The 24,404-nt window shown below is 39.5% G+C and overlaps 1 protein-coding gene across 1 annotated transcript in view; it reads left to right on the top strand.

Moving 5' to 3' along the window:
* SAMD12 (sterile alpha motif domain containing 12) overlaps positions 1 to 24,404 on the top strand; it is a 173,001-nt gene that overhangs the window by 62,395 nt on the left and 86,202 nt on the right. Inside the window, exon 4 of the mRNA XM_057367849.1 lies at positions 20,108 to 20,248. Within this exon, the coding sequence (XP_057223832.1) occupies positions 20,108 to 20,248 (141 nt within the window). The remainder of the gene's footprint in view (positions 1 to 20,107; positions 20,249 to 24,404) is intronic.

The following is a 24,404-nucleotide window of genomic DNA, read 5'->3' as shown; positions in this document are numbered from 1 at the left end:
TTTTTTTTGCTATTTAGTTAATATTTCAGTTTAAAAATGTATTTTCTAGGTTAGTTGATGGCACAAATACTCTTATTTTCAAAGAATGCCCTGAATGAGCAGAAAATGCAACTGAAATGCTCCTGTGAGTCTCTTTCTGTTTTCATACATGATTTGTGGTGCTTGATTCATACAGTAGTTTTGRTTGTAAGTGTCCCGTAAAGGTCATCCCATAAGGATCCCAAAAGTTTGCCCTGCCATGGCCAGGGACACCTTCAACTACATTAGGTTTCTCAAAGCTCTGTTCAGCCTTGACCTTGAATGTTTCCAGGGATGGGGCATCTACAGCCTCTCTGGGCAACCTGTTCCATTGTTTCACCACCCTCACTGAAAAAAATGTCTTTGTTATATAGTCTGGATCTATTCTCTTTTAGGTTAAAAAACAGGCCTTACTAAAAAGTTTGACACCATCTTTCTTATAGGCCCCCTTTAAGTACTGAAAGGCAGGAATCAGGACTCCCTGGAGCCTTCTCTTCTACAGGCTGAACAACCACAGATTGAGATATTTCTGTCAACATTGATGGAAGTTAGCTTTGAAGAACTTAAGAGTATTTACTTACAGATCCCTACTGTTGCAATACAGTTCTGACCTTCAGAGACACCACTTCTGAAGAGCTCACAGAGCCTTTTTATATTGTTGAATTTGATGAATGATACCTGGCTTTCATTTCCCTGACAGACTGTTTATTTTCACCAGGTGTGCTTCAGGGCTGACTCTCTGTTTGTTTGTTTTTCTCCTTTATTAGAGAGGTAGTTAGTTGTCAGTAAAATAACAATTACAGTATCTGAGCATTTATTGCTTTTTCTGGAATGCCAGATGTCAGAATACATCTTACAGAAAAAGAGATGGAAACTTTATTTCTTTTTAGTTATAGTACCCTTGAAAATATAAAGCAAAGTAGAATATGTTTTTTTTTTATATTCCATCTGAGTGAATCCTTCAGTAGTAAGCAAGTATTTGCATTCTCTTTATGTAAGCAAGCTCTAGCTAAACAGCATCCACTAAATCTTGTGCAGTCTATTGCTGACTTGCAAGAATTGCTGGGAACTGTTGCACCAATATGATCATCCATCTGGCAGAAAAACGCTGTAAACTGCAGTGCCATTAACACTTCTGTATAGCAAAAGCTTTGATGTGCTGGATCCATTCTATACCTCAATGAAATACCCATAGTAAAAGAACAGTATGAACAATTGTAGTCTGAAACACTCTCTTGTACAAACCTGCTGTTATAATTGGTAGTGAGAGACTGTGGGAAGCAGTGCCTTTTGATACAATCTCTCAAAAATGTGTCAAAACAAACAGATTTTCCAAAGAATTCGAGGACTTTCAAATTCTAGACTGATATGTGATTTTAAAAAAACAAACATGCAGCTTGCTGGTTTTCGATAATTAATGGCTTTCTTGAGTGCAGAAAAGTGAAGTTGCCAAATTTGACCTTGGACCAAAATCATAGTAGGAATATTGACCTTGTTTTGTTTTATGTAAACCACAGTGACGAGTCATGTAATTGTCCTCTGTAGGAGGTTGTTGAGAAGTCCTTAAACTGTTTGGAACTGCAGTGGTCCAACATGGACAACAAATGAGTTTAACTCAACTTCAAATTGTTTTGCAGTAACAAGCCCTGTAACTCTAAACTTCATGTGTCATCTGGCTGTCAAACTGCATTGGAAGTGGGTTAACTTAGAAGTGGGTTGGATTTCCCCTCAGAAAGCAGGTGTAGATGTCCTTGTATCATCCTGCAATTCCTGCAAGCACACTATGTGTTCTGATTAGTTCCTTAAAACTCACACAGCCAGTAACGCAGTAGCTCAGTACAGACTGATGTGTTGTCTCCTGCTCCGGGAGCATCCAGGCAGGATTTCATCTCCACTTTTAAATATTGGTGTGCAACTGTGACCATCCAGTGCAATTCAGGTTTATGGGGAGATCGCATATCTTTCTTGTGAGTGGTCACCAATCAGGGGAAATGCTCAGTGTGATTGACCCCTGGAGAGCAGAGCTTTATCTCTGCCAAGTGTCAGCAGAAGTTTAACAGAGCTGTAATGTCAGGAGTCAGGCAGGTTCCAAGCAAGGAAGCAGCCAGGGCTCTCTCTACSTAGCTGTGGTCAAACTATTGTATTGACTATTGCTGCTCAACAATACAGTAAGAGGTGTAATGCTGTAAAAATGTGCATCTCTTGTTTGAGGTGCCATATTGCTTCCAAACTTCGTGGTGGTGTGAATAATGTCACTCCTATCCAAACCCAYGAGCTGCTGAAGAATGTGGGGTCATAGAAATCTTTAGTGAGCCCAAGTTAGAACAAGAAAATCCTGGCCTGTAGCTCTCTACCTCAAACAGTAATGTTTCCAATTCCTGTAAGTATTTAAGACTATGTAGAAATAGAAGTTAATGGAAGGAGAAATTATGTACTTACAGCCTTCCTGCCACACCCCCGCTGGACTGAATGTGGCATTTAGAGGTAATGCAGATTGKTTATTCTTCTTTTAGGGTGATAAGAAGGCTCAGAGAAGTTATATTTGTCTTTCCACTGTGTGTTTTTTTAACCACAATCCAAAAATAATAATAAGGGATAAAAAAATAACAGTATCACCTGATTTAAAGATTCTTAAGAAGGGCACTAGAGACAGCTCGTGTGCTTTTTTCATTGTAGAATCAGTGTAAGAAGACAGAAATGTAAAAATGATAGAGAAATAATTTAGCCTCCTTAAGCAAATGCTGTCCTAGCTTTGGACAGCCTTAGGACTCTACGCTAAAAAATGCTTAATGTGAACAACTATTGAGGTTTTATTATTAAAAATAACAAATAATATCCTGATGTGTCATTGTATTTGTCATTTGATGATTTTATACTCCTCTCTTTCTGTTTTGATGCACAACTGTCATAACATCCAAGTGGCCTTATAACAAATAGTGACCAAGATTTATGTGAAAATAACTTTCTATGTAACAGTTCATTAAAATTGAAGCTGTACAATATGAACGAGAGCATGAATCCCTCAGTTATGAGTAAGACTTYGTATGAGTTAACACTCGGGTAGGTAAGTGTTGTCCCAGTTTTAGATGGGATGAAGTTCATTTTCTTTTTAGTCACTGGTACTTTGCTGGATTCAGCAATGTGCCAGTGGATTCAGTGTGAGGGCAGTTGGATTCAGTGTGAGGGCAGTGTTGGTAACACACTGATGACTTGGTTGTTGCTTAGCAATGCTTTCCCTGAGTCAAGGACTTTTGTGTGTCTCAAGTTCTGCCCTTAAGGATCTGCACAAGAAGATGGGAGGGAGCATGGCCAGGACAGCCATGAACTGGCYAAAGGGATATTCCACACCATAGAATATCATGCTCAGTATATAAACTGGGGAAGTTGGCCAGGAGGGGCCAATTGCTTCTAGGAGATGAGATGGGCATTGGTCAGCAAGTAGTGAGCAACTGTACTGGGCATCACTTGTTTTCCTGGGTTTTATTTTTTCCTGTTACAATTAGTAGTAGTAGTATTAGTATTATTGTAGTATTAGTACTACTACAATAGTAGTAGTAATATGTTTTACTATCATTATTATTATTATCTTTTACTTTGTTTCAGTTGTTAAACCATCCTTGTCTCAACCTACAAGATTTTTTCTTTCCCTTGTTCTCTTCACCCTCCCACGGCTGCGTGGTACAGAGCTGCCAGCTGGGGTTAAAYCATGACTGTGTATATGGAGCAACATTTTACTCTATCACACAAGTAAAATTTCTTATCTAAGAACATGGATTTCCCATTAACCCCTCCTGGATTTCATGTAGGAGTCTCTCTCTCTCTTTAAAATCACTTCATTTCATAGTGGCATGTTTCATGAGATGATCTGATGCTGCATATAGAAGTGCAGATCTCTTGCTGTCAGAAAACTCTTGATTGCACTGCAGAAGTCAGTCATAGCAAGAAACATTTCTCAGTTAAGGACCTGGTTGGCTGCTCTCTTGTAAGCCATTTTCCCTGATCATTCTGGGGCTTCTTAAGGCAGACTTGACTTGATTCTCKTTTCTAGGCAAGGGTTCAGTGAAAGGTTTTGCAGACTTGGGGAGTACATTGAATGGCTGGCAGTCCCAAAATGCTACAAGTCCCGACTCATATGAGGATATGCTCCTCACTCTGTAGGTGCAAATGTTCTTGCTGTCAACATGTGTATTGGAGTAAGTCAGGACCTTTCTAAAGTCCCAGCATTGTGGTAGTTTTTAACGTCTTTCATCCCCTGTTCAGGTAAACCTTTTGCAGTGGTCAGAGTGGTCAGATATTTTCATCAAGCTTTAAAGCTTGATGAAAGTATCTGTAGTGAATCTAACAGCTTAGACTGGGAAGTGGCAATGTTTCTTATTAACAGCTTTGAACCATTCAGGAACACTGACAGAACAAACCATTAAGACTTGTCTTCGTATTGACCATTTTTGTGAGAGCAGAGTAGTTTTTTTGTCTCTTACAGCAGTCCTGTAGCAGCTCTGCTGCTACCCAGCCACTCTGTAACAGCAGGAGGCTCTTGTCTAGCAAAGAGGAGGTGCTTTCCATTACTGGGGAAGTTACTTTGCAGAAGGTATTCAGTCTGCGGAGTTGTAGGAAGGCCATTTACTTTGATCGCATAGTGTTTATCCCAAGTCTGGAATGATATCCTATTAATTACTGTGCTTAAGTAAAGACCAAAACCTGGTAACTGTCTTTAGAAGTAACAGATTTTTGTCAGTCTTCCTTTCTCAGATCTTTTATTGCSCTTGCTGTAAAGCTGTTCCTGTAGAGACTGTGACAGTGGTTTAATTGTGCTTGTGGGTGGGAGGAGCATTTTTTCCATGTGCCCTGACAGTGCTTCAGAAACAGTACTGGCTTAGAGGTCAAGATTGCAGAAGACATTAAGGGTGTTCCAAGAATTACAAGTGAACTGACACAGGCATACCCTGCAACTATAATTAATGGTCCCTGTGAATCAGGCAGAATCTATGTGTAAAAATCCTTGACAGCTCTTATGACTTGTTCAATGTGATATGCAGCATGTTGCCCTTCAGAAGTAATCCAAAATTGGACTTGACATTACTGCTTTTTGGGCTCTTTTTCACACATTGTCTCTTACAGGACTTCACAGAAGCAGCATTCCTTGAAGAAATGTGTTGCTTTCCTCAAAAACAGTATCCCAGTCATTTACACCTCTTCTCTGTCTCCTTCTCATTTCCGGTGTTTGAAAATGTTCTAACAACTTGCTCATAAGTAAGACCTGAGACAAGGCCTAAAACCAGCAGAATCCTTAAAATGCCTGGAAGTGAAAATTAAATCTAAATGAAATTACCATAGTCATAAAAAGCTTAGCCAGACATCTCTTTCCCATTGCGTTTCATCATTTTCACTGTTGAGAGAACCAAGTAATTTAAAAGTTTAGTGCAGGTAAGGAACAGCAGAGGAAATCCTTTCCAGCTACTCTAGCTTGTGCCAGTGGACACAGATTTCAAGAGGAAGAAAGTAATTTTGTCTTTCCTCTGACTCTGATTCTGAGAAACCAGATTATGCTTTTAGTTTTCAGGAAGAGTGAATGAATCCTGGAAGTCTTGTCTTTCAAAATTGAGCAGGCCCTTATGCAGCAGATGTACTGTGTTAGTAGAGCTCGTTGGGTTTTGCCAAGAAAACTTGTGGCCCTGTAATGTTGCCATGTGGATATCAGTGATGTTTCTTCAAACACCATTTGACACTGAGGCTAATTAGTAAGGAATTATGACAACCTGTGCCAATGCTGCTGGGGGTTCTTATTCTTAAGGACAGGATGGCTGTGTTCATGTCCTCTATGGGAAATAACTCCCAGTCTCTGCTCATTCCTGAAGTATACCTGGAAGCTTATGAGGACCTGTTGAGTGGCCCAGGCCAAAATCATCTCAKGAAATCTCAGGGCTGATTTGACAGCACATTCCAGCACCTGGACCTCGGTGGCACTGTTTCATAGAATGGACAGCAGTGGAGAATGGACGTTCTTGGAAGCAGATGAAAAGAGGAACTAGTCCTCTCTTCAGAATGTGTGAGCTCACATCAGGAGAGCCTGAAAGGGCTGGAAAATCTCCCATGTTTTATAAGCCTAATAGCCCCCATCCTTCTGCCTTTCTAACCTTGCTACTTACAGCATTTCTTCTAGAGAAATCCAATATCCGGAAGCTGTGCTGATGGATACTGCAGGTTCTGTACACTTGTATCTAAACAGTTTTGAGGGAGGTTCCAAGTAGGTAGGTATTTTTTCACCTGGCTTCTAGGTTTACACATTTAAGGTGAATATATTGATACACAAATTATGTAAGACTCTTGTATTCAGTACCTGCTAATTGAGACCTTGCTAACTGTTGAATTTCAGGCAGCCTGATTTGCTGCATTGTACCTTCATGGAATAGAATAGTCATTGTGGTTAGAAGGCATCTCTGGAGGTCAGTTTGTCCAGCCTCCTGCTGAAAGCAGGGTCAGCTAGAGCAGRTTGTTCAGGGCTGTGTCCTGTCAGTTTTATCTCCAAGAATGGAAACTCAGCATCTTTCCTGAACGTTTGTTCCAGTGTTCAAGCACAGTCGGAAAAGGTTCTTTACATTTAAATGGAATTTCCTGCATTTCAGTTTGTTTCAGTTTGTGGCCACTGTCGCTTTATTCCTTCTGTCAGGTGTTTACACATGCTGGAAAGCTCCCTCTGAGCCTTCTCTTCTCCTGGCTGAGCAATCTCAACTCTCTTAGCCTTTCCTTATCTTACAAATGCCCCAATCTATTAATCATCTTTGTGATCCTTTGCTGGACTTSCTCCAGTATGTCTATGTCTATCTTGCACTGAGGATTCCAAAACAGGATGCATTATTCCAGATGTGGCCTCTCCAGGATCAAGTAGAAGCAGAGGATCACCTCCTCTGACCTGCTGTAAATGCTGTGCCCTAYTGCAGCCCAGAAAACTGCTGGCCTTCTTCGTGGAAAAGGCACATTGCTGGCTTACATTCAGGTTCATATTCATCAGGATCCCAGGTCCTTTTCTTGCTCACTGAATAACAAAAATGTTTCTTACACCATTATGAATGTGATCTCATCCTTATCATTTAAGTAGGACACAACTGCTGAGAGCAGATACAAGGTCTTGAGGCCATGACTGGGAGTGCCCATGTCTTGCTGTATGTTGCAGAAAGAATCTTGGCTTGCCCATCTTCAAAGGTCRCTGGAAAATTGCTTAGGAGGAGGCTAGAAATAATTTGATTTAGATCAGCTTCTTATGCAACTGTGCYRAAGGATTTGTAATTGATACCTCARTCTATTGACAGCTGTGATCCTACTTGCCGCCCAGCTGCATTCATTCAGGGGTATTGACAGGAATTCATACGGTCTATGCTCACATATGGCTTAACCGGGGAAGCTTTGCAGTCTGAGAAAATTGCAGAAAAGAACTTTTTCCAGTGAGAAGAAAACAGAAAAAAAATGGTGAGGAAAACTCTCACGTGTATCACAAAGTTGGCTCAAAGGAGGGCTTTACAAAGAAATATAAGTGAATTGAGTGAAGAGTATTTACATATCTGGATATTTGATTTAGAATTTTAATTATACACTGGAAGATGAAGTAAATAATTTCTTAGTATGTTTTGTTGCTTTTTTAGGTTTTCATTACTGCTATTCAGGTCTTGCTGTGTGAATATTTCTACTTGCTGGAGTTTTACAAGATATGCATCCACAACCCAGGAACGAGAGTTAAGCCTAAATGTTTATTTATAACATAGAAACAAGAAATTGTGTTTTGTGCATAACCAAAATCACATTTGAAACTAACCCTAAAATGATTTGGCTTTTGTATTGAAGACTGAGTGCACGCTAATGAATGGAGATGAAGATAAACAATTTAGTACTTGACTGAGGATTGAATTTGTGGCTCAGTGTTAGTACTCAGAAAACATTCTCTAGACTCTTGTGGTTTAGTAAAGTTTTGCCAGGCTGAAAATGTTTTTCTTCTCTGTGTTTTTCTGTATGTGTGTAAACCAGTGGAAAAATTATTTTGTACATTTGTGCCTGAGCTCTGATACGAGTGAAAGCATCTTCATTCAACCTGTCAGAATAGTCCCTCTTTGCATCAGTAAAGTGTCTTGCCCTGCACTTCACCAGGGTGTCACTGGTTCCTAATGCATATTCCATGAAAAAAGTAGTGTGCTTAAACAGTGTGACATTTACTCTTTGGGTCTATTTAGAAGGTTAGTCTGCAGTATTACTGTAGGAAATTTCTCTGATGATAGTTTTTAGTCTTTTCTTCGATATACATTATTACAGGCGAATTGTCGATAAAGGTTGTAATACATTCACTAGCCACAGTTGTTGCTTTTTCTCAAATCTGATTTTATTGGTTCAACTCAGTACCTCTTTCAAGAAAGATGTAAAGATGGATCATGCATTCAAATGTGTTCTCTCCATAAACTCTTCCTCCAAAATAAGGTGTAATTGAAGATTCATACATAATACAGTGATTTAATGTTTGCTGTTCTCTCTGAAAGGAAAAATATAATTTCTAGTAGAAAGAAATCCAACTGAAGCTATCTGAAAAATGRTATCATATAAAGCAACCTCCTCCCCCCACCATATTACCTGAGGTTTAGGAGTTTACTGATACTTGTTTGATTTATATCAATTTTCTTTTCTTCCTTTTACTCTTTCTCACACTTTTTTTTCCAAGGCCTTTTCAAATGTTGGATCGCATGCAGAGATAAAGAGCCCTCCAGTACTGCTGCCTCCCTCTTGTGCAGACCCCAATAACCTGAGCTCCTCTGAACATCTCTTCCAAAACTTCCCTTTCAAGACCACAAGTACCTGAGAACCACCSATTTCACTGCTAGGAGGAAATTAGCCTCATCATTTAACTAGTGTCTCATTTTAATTAGTTTGGGTTTACCTTTCAGCACTTTTTTCTTGTTTTGCCCATTCCATAAATCAAATCACATTGGAAATGGCAGAATTATTCTCCCATTTAAAAATTTTGGTGAGATTCCTCTCACGAGCATCTCAAAGTACTGCTGTAGTCACTGGAAACTATCCATTGACCTTAGGCTCAGCTGTAACTAAAATTAGTCAGTACTTTTTTTGTTAATTAGTTGCTAAATTACAAGCTTTTGGAGAATGAAAGAGTATTTTGGGCAAGCGTTGTTGTGGTCTTGCTTTGCTCCCAAGCTCTTTTTTCAACATCTGCTGCTGAACAGCCAGAGTGAGTGACACACACAGATCCCATTATGCCTAACTCAGGACCTAGGTGTGATGCTCTGGATTGAAAAGTGAATTYCTAAATTATCATCCAGAATAGTCTCTTATGTGGTTTCTGAAAAAGCCTGGAGACACTAGAACATCCTATTTCCCTTTTTATGTTAGCCATGAATTTACTCCAATGCCTGCAGTAACTTATTTATGCCTGCCCAAAATTGTCCCAGTCTAAGCAGGAAAGCAGAAGGGAAGATAAGTCTGGCTACCCCTTCAGCCTGAGGGCTTTCAAATGCTGCCTCCAAACTATGGACCTGCCTGGACARCTGGCCCTTTCCCTAGCATGCTGGAAAGGGAGGGCTGGAGTGGATTCTCTGTGTCTGCTCTTGGAAAGAGGCTGGAAGTTGACAGAGGTTGGAGCCCTGCACCTTGCACAGAGATTCCCAAGTGCATCACAACAAATCAGTTCAGCTTCACCTTGGAAGGGCTGGGCCCAGCCTGCTGGCCTGAAGCAGGACCTGGGCCTGGTGTGTTCCTCTGGTAGTTTGAAGATGAGCTGCCTCCCTCTCTTTGGAAAAGCTCCCTTGCTCCTAGCTATAGCAGTTACTTTTATAAAAAAGGTCACACAATGTTTTCCTGCACTTTGTAGTGGAAAATGAGCTTTTTTTTTCCCTTGCTTGGGAGAGTGAGACCCAAAGCTAGAACCAGGGGCGGGGCTGCATGTTCTTTTTGGACCACAGTGCTAGGCTGCAGCCTCTGATAAAACTTCTGCATATTAGTATTGTATCATTATTATTAATRTTCTTATTATTGTTGAGCCAAATGCTTGGGGTACAGAAGACAGAATTAAAAAAAAAAAAAGGTTTGGATCCTATTACAAGGATGAGTTGCTTAAAAACTAGATACAATAATTTGTTGCTTTCTCTGATCTAAAATGATTGTTGTCTCAGTGTTCTACAGGTCAAGTATAACTATTAAAAAGGAGGTATAGACCAACAGAGTAAAATCCTTATGTCCTGATTCTCCTCACAGCTGGAGTAATAAAGGCTGGGAGAAATGCAAAGGAGGTCTGCAAAGTTTGGTGTACTACTGAGCCAGCAGCGAGCAGCAGATTAGTGCCTGTGTCTGTAAGGMTGCATATAATTGAGTACAGTTAACTTTTACAACAGGAAAATTATCTTCCCTTAGGTTATAAAATGGGTACCATAGACAGTAGATCCAAGGCCCAACAGAGGTGATGTGTGCAGCTTGACAGGTGCCAGGCTTCTAATTAAAGCCCCCAAAGAGAAATGCTAAAGCAAAAAGTGCATCTGGAGAGATGTGGCTGGTTCCTCCTTCAAGTTAGGAGAGTTGWAGCAGTCTACAGTGCTTAACCTATGAACGTGTTGCTTTTAATTTTCCATTTTTATTAGTATGAATTATTAACCTCACGAAATTAACACAAAACCTTTCTCAGTTTCATTTTTTATTAAAAAAATGAAGGATGAAGTTGGTATAGGTGTGGAAGACAGCAGTGCTGAAAGCTGCTTGAAGATAATGTGGAAGAGAAGGGAGCGAGGGATACAGGCTGGGAAATGTTTTAATACTGTATGTACCTCAGCATTGAGATATGAAAGCATTTTTTAATATTTAATAAAATTTTAATTTTTCTCTTTTTCTTTTAAATGAAGCAGTGATTGGAAAATCTTATTAGAAAATGTAAGTTCTCAAGTTCTGGTCTGCTGTAGGTTTCTTTGATGGCCCACAGAGCTTCCGCAATGCAGTACAGTAGGCTGTCTACTCGCATTATGTCGGTCCTCCTTGCTTCCCACAAGTTTGGCATTAAAATAAACTCAGAAAATGAATTAAACATATTTCAAATACTTCCTCTTTGTGTAGGTTTCTGCCTAAATGCTGTGTGGCAGTTAGAGTAACCAGGAGGAGGAAGGGCTGGCTTTCCCCAGCAGAATGAGTCAGATGGCGCCCAAGATCTCCTTTCAAGGTGTGACTGTTGTGGGTTGATCTTCACTTAACACCAGGTGCCCCCCAAACCTCTCTATCACTCTTCTCCTCAGCAAGGCAGGGGAAGAAAATAAGATGGAAAAAAAATCGTAGGCTGAGATATAGGCAGTAAAAAACATGATGCTCAAGCAAAGGAAAAGCTCCAAAGATTTCACAAAGATTTTTTTCTCTACATCCCACCAGGAAGTGCTATCTGGCCACTTCCTGGGAAGCAGGACTTCAGCACATGTAATGGTTGCTCTGGAAGGCAAACATTGTAAAATAATRTGCCCTCCCTTCCTCTTTCTTTTTCTTAGCTGTTATATCTGAGCATATATCATATGGTATAGAATACCACTTTGGTCAGTTTATGTCAGTTTACCTGCTTATGCCCTTTCCCAAGATTTTGCCCATCCGAAGCCTACTGGAGTGGGCAATCCCAACCTGGATGCTGGGACCACTGCTCAGCACTAGCCAAAACTGTGTGTTCTCAACAGCATCCCAGCTACTGGTACCAAGCACAGTCTCTGAGGGCTGCAGAGGGGAAAATGAACTTTGCCTCAGCCAGACCTAATGCTTGAAAACAATGAAAGTATTTGCTTATAAATGGATTGTCTTCTGTGTGATTTTAGGGATTTCCCAATTCCACTTGGGCTGGGCACTTCAAGAATGAGTGTTGGGGTCTTTTTGTGTGTTTGTCTGTATGGTTATTTTTTTTTTGTGGTAATAAATGATCCCTTTTTTCTGGAAGAAGTTTGATTTTTGTAAGGTCTACCATTAGGAGTTACTGGAAACGTTCTTGTTTGAGTTTGCTTTAAAGACTTCAGTCAATTCTAATTCTTTCCAAATTGTCTTTCCCTTTCCTAATCTGTTCTATGTAGAAGCTGTACATTATAATAAATGAATGTATGTTTACTCCTGAATAAATTAACAGGACTCTTGCCAGCAGGTATGATCTAATGTGATTTTTTTTTTCAAATAAATAAAGAAAGGGGATATATAACACATATTGTGTTGCACAGATTCCAGCATTATATTAACTAGGAATTGAAGAGCTGCATGTCCTGCTGATGTTGAACAAAATCAAACACTTRCTCCATCACAAACAGGAAAGACCTTGAGGTTGTTTATTTGAATAGGGAGACSATAAATCTAGCACACAGGTACCAATAAACAATAGTTCTGGTTTTTTCTTAAAAAATACGATGTGTAATATAATAAAAGCTCATTATTGTATGTCTGTGTTATCTTTATATATAGCTGTAGGTAATATATAATTTTGCATGTCCAGGAACTAGGTTGGCAGATGTATATACAACAAACAATGTGGATTTATAGACTACCTGCTAAAGGTTTACATTTATCTTTAATTTACTTTGTGGGTCCTATYGGGTCCTTCCTGAGAGCACTAAAAATGGTTGTCTCACATTTTACAGTATGCTTGAAAAGTGCTGTAATATGATTTGTGCCTGAATTTATATTTCAGAAGGGAATTCAAGTTATTACTATTTCCTCCTATTAAAATCATCAGGTGCTGAATATGTTCATCTGAAAAACAGGACCATCTAACAGTCTTTTACTCTAGACTTGTAAGAAATCAATATAGTTCCCATCAGTACAGTAAATTGCCAACTGAACCACTTCCAGTAATAATGATGCACAGTTTCTCATTAACTCCTTCCTTCCTCTGTGTTGAGATTTTTATTCTAGAATTGTCATAGAATAAAGATATTTTTGAATATTTTTGTAAATCATTACACACTATGTTATTTTATTCATTACACACCATAAATTTTATAACTAAGGCTCATATGTGTCTGTAGCAGTTTTGTTTAATACCTTTATTGATTCTCTGGACAAAAGRATTGAGGACATTCTCAGTAAGTTTGCTGACAACACCAAGTTRGGTAGAAGGAAGGCTCTACAGAGAGATCTGGTCAGGCTGGATTGGTGGTCCAAACCCAAATATATGGTTCAACAACGTGAAGTACCAGATCCTGCAAGTGGGTCTCAACAACCTTACTAGCAAAGGTTTATATTGGATATTAGGAAAAATTTCTTCACAAAAAGGTTTTTGGAGTTTCCTTTTGGAACAGGCTGCTTAGGGAAGTGGTGGAGTCACCATCCCTGGAGGTATTTAAAAGGCACGTGGCTGTGCCAGTTAGGGGCATGGTTTATGGTCATCTTGACAGTGCTGGGTTAATGGCTGACCTGAGATGTCTTTTCAAACCTAAACAATTTTRTCATAGAAGGTTGTGTGGTGCTCCCACACAATTAAACTACACAATTAAATACTTCCTTAAAAATGTGTAGSCAAGTCAAGGAGCAGGAATTGCTTACTTTATTTATGGGAGGAGTTGGGAGTCAGGAGAATTTCACTTCTGGAGAGGTATTTTTGTCTTCAGCAGTAATTTTCAAGGTACCTGAACTCCTTTGATCTACTTGGCTGGAAGTATCTACCAGGGACAAAGTAAAAAAAGCAAAACACGTAATTCCTAAATGGAGTATTCCAGATCCATGCTCTGTTAACTCACTATCTTTCAGTATTTTTACATGACCTCACCATTACTGCAGGTGTTTTGTTTTTGTTCARTAGCATAAATCCAACGTGTTTGTGACTGAGCTGATGGACATGCTTGAGCTTGTGTAAGGGGCGTAGGAGCCTTGAAGATTGTGGTCTGGAGAGAAGCAGCTGGGGATTGCTAGTTGGGAAATGTCTTCGTGAGGAGTCAAGGTAAAACTGAGTATCAGAAAGATGTCTAGATTGCCCTTTCAGAGGCCATCATTAACCAGGAGATACATAGCTGAAAGAACTGTGTCAGAATTAAGAWAATGGCAGTGGTGTAAGATGGAATATAAAGGGAATTGGGAAAGGCAGGACTGAGGTGAGAGGAAGTTACACCCAGCTAAGTAATCTGAGTTAAATAGCTTCACAGAGGCACCACTGACATCTTGATAAGTTTGTCAGAAACAAATTTAGAAACAAAGCCATGTTTTGGTTGTTGCTAGTTTTGTTTTTTATAAGGCAGCTAAGTTAAAGATTCTGTTGAGTCTCTTTCGTATTCTCTTCAAGCCTGTGGTTCGGAAGTGTGGAGGAAGGACAGGATGGTGCAAGAAAACTGTGACCTGAGAGGGGTTTTATGGAAATAAACTTGTTTTATTGTAGTTTTATTGGCAGAAGTAAAAACAGTCATCGCTTCCTCTTGTCAGAACTATAAATAGACATGATGTTGAGACAAGGGATACAGATAATATTCAGTAAATGCCACTGTTTACATAGCTGGTTTTTTTTTGAGTTTGACATTTATGGACAGTATGACTGTGTTTGCTTTGAAAAAGTGTATTGTAGAGCGGGTCTCCTCCAGATCAGCAAATAATGAATGAGAAAGAGAGAATCATCTTTGATGGCACTAACAAATAAAAYTGTGTCCTAAGCTAATTTGATACATGAGCCTTCCTATGCTTTTCTGTGCTGCCACTGAAGACATACTGGAGTCATGGGCTTCTTCCATTCATGTCTTATCGGAAGGTAATTCCTATGGTTTCATGGAGGTTTACTGCTTTTGTTGACAGGATGAGAAAGCACAAGAATGATGGCTCAGATGTTGGAGAACTTCCTCAGTTGGAGATGTTTAATATTCTTCAAGGTTAAATAGTCTTCTTTGCTCYTCCTGGTCCCTATCATTAGAAATTATTGTTCCTTCTTCTTTATTTCTGTGCCAGTATCCCTTGTGTCTCCTATCTATTTAAGCTGGTCCCCAGCTGAGATTTGTTCATCACATCAGAAGTACCAGGTAGGTGCCAACAGCAATTTTGGGAGTTAACCTTTGCCTAGGCTGGCAGCTGCCCTTACGCTAGCACGTAGATAAATAAGGTGTTGGCTGCTATGGTGAGTCTGATGAAAAATTAATCCATTTTTACTTTTAAAGCAAGTAAGTCTTCCCTGATTAGTGGCATATTAGATATCTGAAGTGGGACAAAGAAGATGGTAATGCAATCTGCATTACCAAGAGTCTGCATTAGTGCCAGGGCTAAAATGATTAATAAGACAAACCAGATCTAACTGCTTTTGCAAGAAAAGCTGTAGATTTGCCTCAAGGCATTAATGACAAAGTGGCTGATGTGTCTGGTTGACTAATGATGAGACAGGCATGAGAAGGAGAGACATGCTCTTAAATTCTCATGGGAAAAGCAGAAAATAGTAGGACTGAGAAAAGTAGGACTGTAGGAAAATAGTAGGACTGAGAAAAGTAGGACTGTAGAAGATCTGATAGGGTATCCAGAAAAGCATCATGAAGTCATACCAAGTTTGCTCTGAAAATTGGATTGATTCCTGGTTTGTGCTTTTTCTTTTGAAAGATGCTTCTGAACCCAGGATCCTCAGTTGTATTCATATCCATTTGTTCTCTTTTCAGATCACTTCCCTAGTTTAATAGTTCTCTTTTCCCAGTGTTCATCTCCCTCCACTGCCATCATGAGGCCATTCTCATTCTGTAGGTGGCTGGGGTTTTTTTTGCCTCCTCTCATAATTTTGCCATTCCTCACTATGAAGTCATAGCCTCTTTCTCTGCCCATTCTTGCTTGCATTCTTTTCTGAGTATAYGATGAGAGCTTTATACTTGTGTCTCACCAGCACCTGAACGATGATATTTATGTCTGTGTCTCTGTCATGGAAATTTCTTACTTGATATGTCCAGTGAGGCTTGTTTTTAAGCACTGAAGTCAAGAGAAGCTAAGCAGGAGAAAAGCTGTGATCTGACRATTTCAAATAAACACAAAGGTACCACATTTGAAAAACTATAGAAGCACGCTATTATCCATTAACTAAGAATAAAATAACATTTGCAACATTTAAGTATAAGCTTGAAAAATTTCTGATCTTGCATTAATTTAGGGATTTAGTGAATCTCATTTTCCTTTTTTTCAGGTTTTGCAGGTAAGTAAATTGAACATCTTGTCTTGATAATCAGGTATCCTTTCATACTGTAATCAGAAGACAAGATCACCTTCCTTGACCATATTTTGCACCATCATTTGTTCCCATTAATGGTTTATCATTTTCATCAGCTTTACATTACTCATAGTTTTCTTCAGGGTTTTGTGTGGGATCAGTGACTTACTAGCTATCTGCTCTTGTTTCCTTTTATTTCTTCAGTTCATTCTACATGTTMAATAAGCCCTTTCTTACCTGTCCATTTGCCTGCCTCACAAGTGTTCTTTCAGGCTTCCCAAGAGGCRTATCTCTGTGTGTCTGTGAACTGGCACTTGGGGGAAGAGCAGTAGGATACACTGGTGCAGGGAGGACTGAGCATTTCTGATTAGGTACAGCAGACTGTGCCGCMTTCCTTGCTCAAGGGCCACTGCCATCCTCATTGGACCAATGCTTGTACTCATGCTAATGTTCTGTGGCATGCAATGTTTCTCCCTCCATTCAAATTTTCRTCTAATCCCAGCTTGATCAAATGAGATCTGCAGCAGCTAAGTCATATTAGAAAAAATTAGGCCATCAATCCATTATTAAGCTGGAAAGTGTTTTATATTTTGTGTTCGCCCTCAGGGTGTCTCAGAACATTCCATGGCTGATCTGCCCTGAGTATGAGAGGGCTGGGGTTTAGGTGCTAAAACATGTGTACAGATACTGAGGGAGTTGTGGAATTGTRTTTAAAACATTTGATTTCTAGCCTTGCAATTAGTTTGAGCCAAGGCCTAGGTGTTTGTCACTGAAACTTTTATGGTTCTGTTTGTCARGGTGCTTTTGAGAAAAATGTCCTCTTCTCTGTTAGGCAGATAGATGCTACATGTGAGATGTAGTGCCTGTTCTGTAGTGTTGGGACATTTTCTTGCAATGGTAGTTAAGTTCATTCTACTTGTGTTTGAGCAAAGATCGGTGTACATTTTCAGAAATCGTTATTTTTGTCACATGTTCTGCTTTTGATAATATATCTGCACTCTCTGAAAATTAAAAATCTACTCCCAATTTTTACTCTATAGCTGTCTCTCTGTTTTAACCATGTTGCTTGGTAAAATGACCGTCTTTTGTGTATTCATAATAATTTCCTTTTTTAATCTTAGGTTTTTAAMAGAAAATAGATCTTTAGATTGAGGTCCTTTATGCAGGTTATTTCACAGAAGATARTGTTGGAAGGCACCTTTAGCAATCATCTACTCAAAGCAGCGACAAATACAGCTCAGGACCTTGTCAGACAGATTCTGAATGCTTCTAAAGACCGAGACTCCACAAATTCTCTGGACAGTTGGTTTCAATGTTCAATAACATAGAGTTCTTAGTATTAAATGATTACTCTTTCACATATGCAAAATACAGAAAGCAAGACAGGGAAGCATCCAAAATCATTAGCTGATTGTCAGGATCTTGGCCTTAGTGACTAATTGGCTTTAGTGACTGATCCAGGCATTAAAAAATATCTTTTCAAAGTATTGGAATGAAAATTATTCCAGTCCTGGCTTGGATGTTGTTGTTTTAAGTGTTGAGGGGTAAAGAGGGTATGGGGAGGATCGAATTTTACAGTTCAGGTCACTTACTGCATTCCTGAACATGTTTAGATGTTTGCTTACTCACCTCATCACTGCCTYAACACCTCACTTTGGATTTGGTGCAAGAAAGAGTTAATTTAAGGCAACTGCAATTTTGTGCAAGCTGCTACAGATAGTGTGAGTCAATAGCATCGTGCTTTGAGCCTAAGCCACAGAGGAACTGGCATGCCAAGAGTTGAAAAGAAACATCTCTGTTTTGTGCATGCTCAACTTCCAAATGCAGTGGCTGGGGTAGAAAAAKGRTTTGAATATGAGCTAAAGAGTTGCCCAGGGGAAGGAAAAAGTGATGACTATATCCATGGCCAAAAAGAGGTGGAGGGCACTGGCTGGGATGCATGGCCTCTGTCTGTCCTTTCATATTATTGTTGCTGACTCCCTGCCCTAAGATGACACATGTGTTGGCACTCTTTAAACTGGTGTCTTGTATTTTATTTGCTTCAGTTGCTAATTTGACATTACAGACTGTACTCTTGAACTGTTGTACCTCCTTTATAAATTGCTTTAAGATGTTTTAGTGTGATAAGACAATATAAAAATTGAAGTCATTATTGCTGCCTTTATCACCAGGGGAATTGGACAGCTGGCATTGATCTGTAAGAGACTTAATTTCCATAGTTGGTTATTACATTAACCCTTAGAATTCTTGTTAGTAATTTCAAAGAAAGGTTTCCTAATCAAAAGGTCATCCTCTGTAGCATGTAGTGTGAGAGACACAGAAGGGCAGAAAATCTATGAATGCTCTCATTTTTATCTGATCAATAACATCTTGCTTTATTAATAGTAATATCCCAGTATTTTACATTGCCTCATATCAAGATCCTACAGAACTGCTTGTGAGTGAAATCCAGCAGTTTGTGAAAAACATGCTKCTGATTCCTTGGTTTTGGGCAGATATTCTGTGCCCCTTTAAWTTTTTGTCACTTATCTTAATTTTTTTAATTAAAATAATTATAAAAATTCTGTGCTCCTTCCTGTTTTGTAAGGAAAGAGATTGAACAAGGGCCTTATCTTGCTGTGTTGAGTAAAACTTTCTGATGAGCTACATTGTACTATTCAGCCAMAAGCCACAGTAATGGTAGCACAGAGGGTGCTTTTGCAGAGGGAATAGCTTGCTCTTTGCTATSTTCTTCTGGTTTCAGAATAAGGCCTGATCAGTCAAAGAAGGGAATTTTAATAATTAAAAAGAACTAGGGCAGGTAAAAAGTTGAACCTTTTTTCAAAACGTGAACCAAACATGTAATTTTCAAGGTAGTATCAGTGTAGGCTCCAATTTGATTTGTTGGTATTTGCCAGGGTGCCTTTAGAAAGCAAATGTGTATAGTGGAAATCAAGACTCAGTAGAGGGCTTCAAGACACTTCTCCCTGTACTACCCCACGGCAGTGCTGAAGACCAAAGAAAGCCAAGTTTTGGGTTTCTTCCTAGGGTAAAATTCTGCTTGATGCTTTGGTTCTCTGCATGGTCCMAATACTTCCTTAGTGTTGGCTCCAGACAGTGTATAGCCTTGCTCCTGTTTATTTACAGCATAGCCAATGCCCAAAAGATGGAGTCAGAGTTCCACTAGCAAAATCAGGAGAATGTGGATGGTTTGATTTTTTTAACATCTAAAATCTGCCTGGAACTGTGTTTCAACATTACCTAATAGTAAAGATCAGTCACAGRCTGGGAGTGATTGCCTGCAAAGACCATAGGCTCCTTATAGTTGGGCTAATGTCTTTTTATAGTTGGACAATATATTTTTTCAAAGTTATTTAGATATAATTGTTATAAATCTCTGGTGCTTTTTTCAATTTTGCTGTGATCATTTGCTGTTGAGAGGGATTTGGAAGGCTGAACCATGAAGTATAGAACCAWCCTGTGAAATGGTGCTGCTACATTGTAGACATATCTGAATTGCAACAATATTCATCTTTGGTATATCTTAAATTGATTTAATTTGTAAAACCCATGGTCGTTGGTTTTCACTCATTTCTTGACATGATGGTTGAAAACAGGCGAGGGTCTATGCAGGCTCCTGTGTCAGCTGTAGACTTGTAGGGGCTGTCCTATCCACGGGACACCAGCTGACCCTTAAGAACAGTGATTGGTTATCTAAAAAGGCACAAGATGTCTRTTTTACATGCCTGTATCTCTCACAAAACACCAAAACAATACAGGAAAACAATAGAAAAGGGAGGAGTGGCAYATGAATCTCTAACAGTAAGGATGTACCTAACTGATGGAACAATATCCYGTCAGAATTTAAGGGTTGAAGACTTTTTCTGTAGCAAATTATTATATCAGTGAGACTATTGCACTGATTGAAATCCTTGGGTGATTTTTCTTTTTGCCTTTTGCATGCAGGCCGTGCTTTGCTGAGACTTACAGACAAAAAGCTTGAACGAATGGGCATTGCCCAGGAAAGCCTGCGACAGCACATTCTGCAGCAAGTCCTTCAGCTGAAGGTGAGAGAAGAAGTCCGAAACCTCCAGCTGCTTACACAAGGTATGAAAAGTAATTTTGATATGGACAGTTACTGAGATCAGAGAGGAGAAGTTTGTCTGAGGGCATAAAAGGGGACATGATGTTCTTCCACAGGACATGATGCGTGAAAATGTCTCATAGATTCCACATGCTTTCCAAGGGGGGAACAAAAGGTAAAATAATGTGTAAATAGAGATGTTTAGCCACCTGTTTGTGTGATGAATAGGCTCCATCTACTATTTAGTCTTTCTTAACTGTCTGCTTACTAAGATGGTAGTCTTTCTTAACTGTCTGCTTACTAAGATGAAAACAATTACGTATAAAGGGCACAGGTGGAGGATCTACTGTTTTTAAAAGCACTGTGCATTTTGCATTAATTGTTTACTTCCAGTGTTAGATAAAAGAGTAATTTCTGTAACCTGGTTTATGGTAAGAGCTGTCAGTGGAAAATTACCTGTTAGACTGTTTTTTGCAGATGGATGATTCCTTCGTCATGTTGCAATAATTTTATTGACTTGAATAGAGTGGCTTCTAATTTTTGCTAAGAAAATACAAAGCAAGGCTCGGTATGAAGTCTAGGTTAGAAGACAGAGGAGAAGGAGTAACAAAAAAGGTTATATATCTTTTCCAAAGGTTGCGGTTGWGTTGTTTTACGATGACTTTTGTTGCTCACTCTCTATTAATGGCTGTGGTAACATGGAAGAAAAGCAGTTATTGTGGCAATACTGTAAAGGAACATTTAGACATTGTCTGTTATATCTGAAATACTTTCCCAATGTTAAATGTTGTTTGCTAGTCCAGTGGGATAGCATAAACCACATACTTCTGTGGTGTTTTGGTTCAGTGCCTGTTATATGTCACATTGTATGAAAAAATRGAGTTCTTCAGTACATGCAGTGAATATTTAACAAAATGTCCTTCACACATGACATTATGTTCCTAATTAAGCATTGCCTGCTGTGTTTGGGGAAAAACTGATTAGTTGAGTAAGCTGCATTTTATCTGAAAGAGCTGATGTCTCAAGTGAGTTGTTCCTTCAGGCTTGGTGTCTTGTGGATTGTGATGAGGAGTTTTAGGGTTCCTTTGTTTTGCCATGAGGTGCAAGTACAAGCTCACCTCATCTTGTGTCATGTCAAAGGCAATGGTATAAATGTCTCAAGCACAAATGTCTTCCCCAGATGTTTAGAAMTCTTCTTTTTCCCTTTATTCCTACATACTTTTCTTTAGTGCTGGCCAGGTTCTCTCTTCTGCTGCATCTGGAGTGCTACTTGAGAGTGTGGTGGACTGTGACGTTTTGGTCACCCACCATCACTCTTTAAGGCCTGCTTATGAAACTTGGGATTTGATTGATATGGGACAATAATTCAGATCAGCTGATCACTGCAGTCCAGATTGATTACTGCATTAACCTGTATTTGCATTGAGAACTACRTGTTTCCTCACTTCTTTATTATTTCTCTCTGGTTCCCCTCTGGACACATCAACTGGTGTATGACTTATGCTTAGTCAGACAGCGATGACTGTGATTTCTAGGAATTCAGGGCAGCATCCTTTGACATCTGTTCCTTGCCCATGCAAGGGCATGTGTCCAAAGATACAAGTTTGGACTTTGGTAAGAGAATGAGTAAACACATGCTGAACTGTGAAGGACAGATTAGTGCTGGGTGCATGGATGTGTGTTTAATGTAATCTCTTTCCGTCATGTAGAGGGAATGTTCTTATGTAGTCTGATCACATGAAGGCGAGACATCGTGTGCTCTATGAAAGGCAGCGCAAGCCTGACAAAAAGCTGGAGGTCTGCAGCTCTGGCTGTCTTCCCCCACAATGACATTGGCCATTGTGCTGCATTTCAGAGCCACATCCTTGGGGAGATGGCTCAATCTGAGAATTTCTGTTGAAAGAATTTATTCCTGGCTTTGTTGGAACCTGTTATAGTATAACCATGTGAGCGCTATCCAYAGCTGGTAGCAGAGTGGGTCAGTTCAGAGAGGCAAAACATGCTGCATTCAAAGCTGTGGTTTCCAGGGCTGGGTAGCCACTGGTGTGACCACCAGCCACAAAGAGCTTGTGGTTGCCCTGTGTTCCAGAGCTCARCTGGGAATGGCTGTGTGAGGGAGCACAAGCTACCTGTCCTTGTGGGGAAGAAAACAGTGGTACTAATGCAAACTCATATCAGTAAAACAGTACAAATACCATTTTAATAAGCAAAACCATGAATGGATCTGATGGGTTGTAAAATCTCTTGTCTGAAAGCCAGCAATCTTTGTGTGCTGTTGTTCCACCAAGGATAGTATGAAAGCAGGCATCTCSCAGGTGAATAAAAATAAAGTACTTAAGCAGACTCTTTCTTTTAAAAAGCTGGAGGAACCAAAACTGTCTTTATTTTCATCTTCTTAAATAGGGCTGAAGTTATGGGCAGAACAACAGTTTCTAAGAACATTTCCCTGTGCAGCAAAGCTGTGTTAATTTATGATTCCAGGGTAAGGGGACAGTGAGTGACAGGATGACAGCAGTACTCTTGTCCCTAACCATCTCATTTACACTAAGCTGGAGTGTGTGTCTGTTGAAAGTGCTTGTTTGGAAGAAGTAAGGCTATGATATTATTCTTCAGCTACGGTGCAACTTGTACAGTTATTTGTGTGTCAGTTGTTCTCCAAAACTGGTTCTATCATCTGCTTTCCCAGTTTCTCCAAACTGTGTCCACTCATACTTTTACTATGGTTTATCTGTTCGTGATCGACGTTGTTACTGGAATAGCTTTCTGTGACTGAAGTTTTGTTTTGTTTTGTTTTGTTCTGGAGAACACTTGGAGAATGTTTTTCTCTGAAAAGCAGTTTCTGCCTCTTGGAAATTCCACTTGCAAAGTGCAGGTCACACTGTAGCTGTTGCTATGCTGTCCCTTGCTGTCCTTCCAAAAGAGAGGAAAAAAAGCCCTCTGTCTCTCAGTGTACAGCTCGCAGGAGATTGTTAGGTGAAAGAAGCTGTTAAAACCCGTTTCTGAATTAATGTAGCACACAAGCTGGGTTGCAAGCAATGAGGTCGTAATTCAGAACCCATTGATGTCAGCAAAAAGACTTCCACTGACTTTAGTTCATACCCCAGTTGAAGCTGTATGGAACAGGGAAAGTTTTTAAAAAGCATTATATAATGCTTACCAGGGATTTTAAGTGGCTTTGTGTTCTGTTGTCTGCAGAGAAAATTAACCTCATTTTAAAAAACTCAATAGCATTATCTTCTACTCCTGTTTCAGAAAATGACTTAAAACCATTTCATTTTTCGTCATTCAAGACACATCATCCAGTCTGCTCTGGGATCTTAAAGCCAGAATAGTATGTGATTGTGTAATTGAAGTCTTGAGTTTTAGGAAGACTTTTCTTTAGAGCAGGAACTGCCTGATTGAGGCTATTATTGGCAGAAACACTATTCCATCCTCCACTAGGATAGAAGGGCACAGGCTCAACTACTGATCTGTGCTTTTTTCCCAGACTTAGTGATGTTGAGGAACTAATTTGACAAAATATCTTCCAGTGTCTCTTGGGGAGAGCTGCACACTGTTGGAAACACCATTATTATACTGTTATCACTGTAAGCCTGAGTTGAAAGATCATTTTTTGTAAAAAAAGCCTTACATAACTACACAGAGAAGGAAGGAGATATTTTGAGATTTTTCAATGTGAGTCCTGCTTTGGGCTAGCATAGAAGAGACTGTCCTCARAGTGGTAGAACAGCGCTGTGTGTGTTTCTGAACCAAGTATCCACAGACAGCAATCTTCTCATAGGCTGAACTTGAGAAGCATTTTTGGATTTGGATTAAATAACAGCTGCATTTAAGATCACCTTAGRCCCCCTTCAAAGTTCCTCTGTGAATTTCATATTGGGCAAAGTGCTACTTGAATATACTGCTAGGACTGTATTTCTCTTCCTAGCAAAACGTGTAAGAATAAAGCTTTGTGCTTCATTGAAAATCATCTCAGCAGTTGATACCTGTTGAAATATTTCTTCTGCTGAGTTTTCTGCTCATCCTGCACTGATGCTCTGTTACTGAAATACATATATGCCCAATGAGAGTCACAGTAAGACTGATTTTCCTCCTTCCTTCCTTCCTTCCTTCCTTCCTTCCTTCCTTCCTTCCTTCCTTCCTTCCTTCCTTCCTTCCTTCCCTTCCCTTCCCTTCCCT

The sequence above is a fragment of the Malurus melanocephalus genome, unplaced genomic scaffold, assembly GCF_030028575.1.
Source record: "Malurus melanocephalus ecotype Western Australia unplaced genomic scaffold, MMel_1.1 scaffold_3, whole genome shotgun sequence".
Lineage (NCBI taxonomy): Eukaryota > Metazoa > Chordata > Aves > Passeriformes > Maluridae > Malurus > Malurus melanocephalus.
The sequence above is the reverse complement of the archived record's forward strand: the minus strand, read 5'-3'. Positions and strand labels throughout refer to the sequence as shown.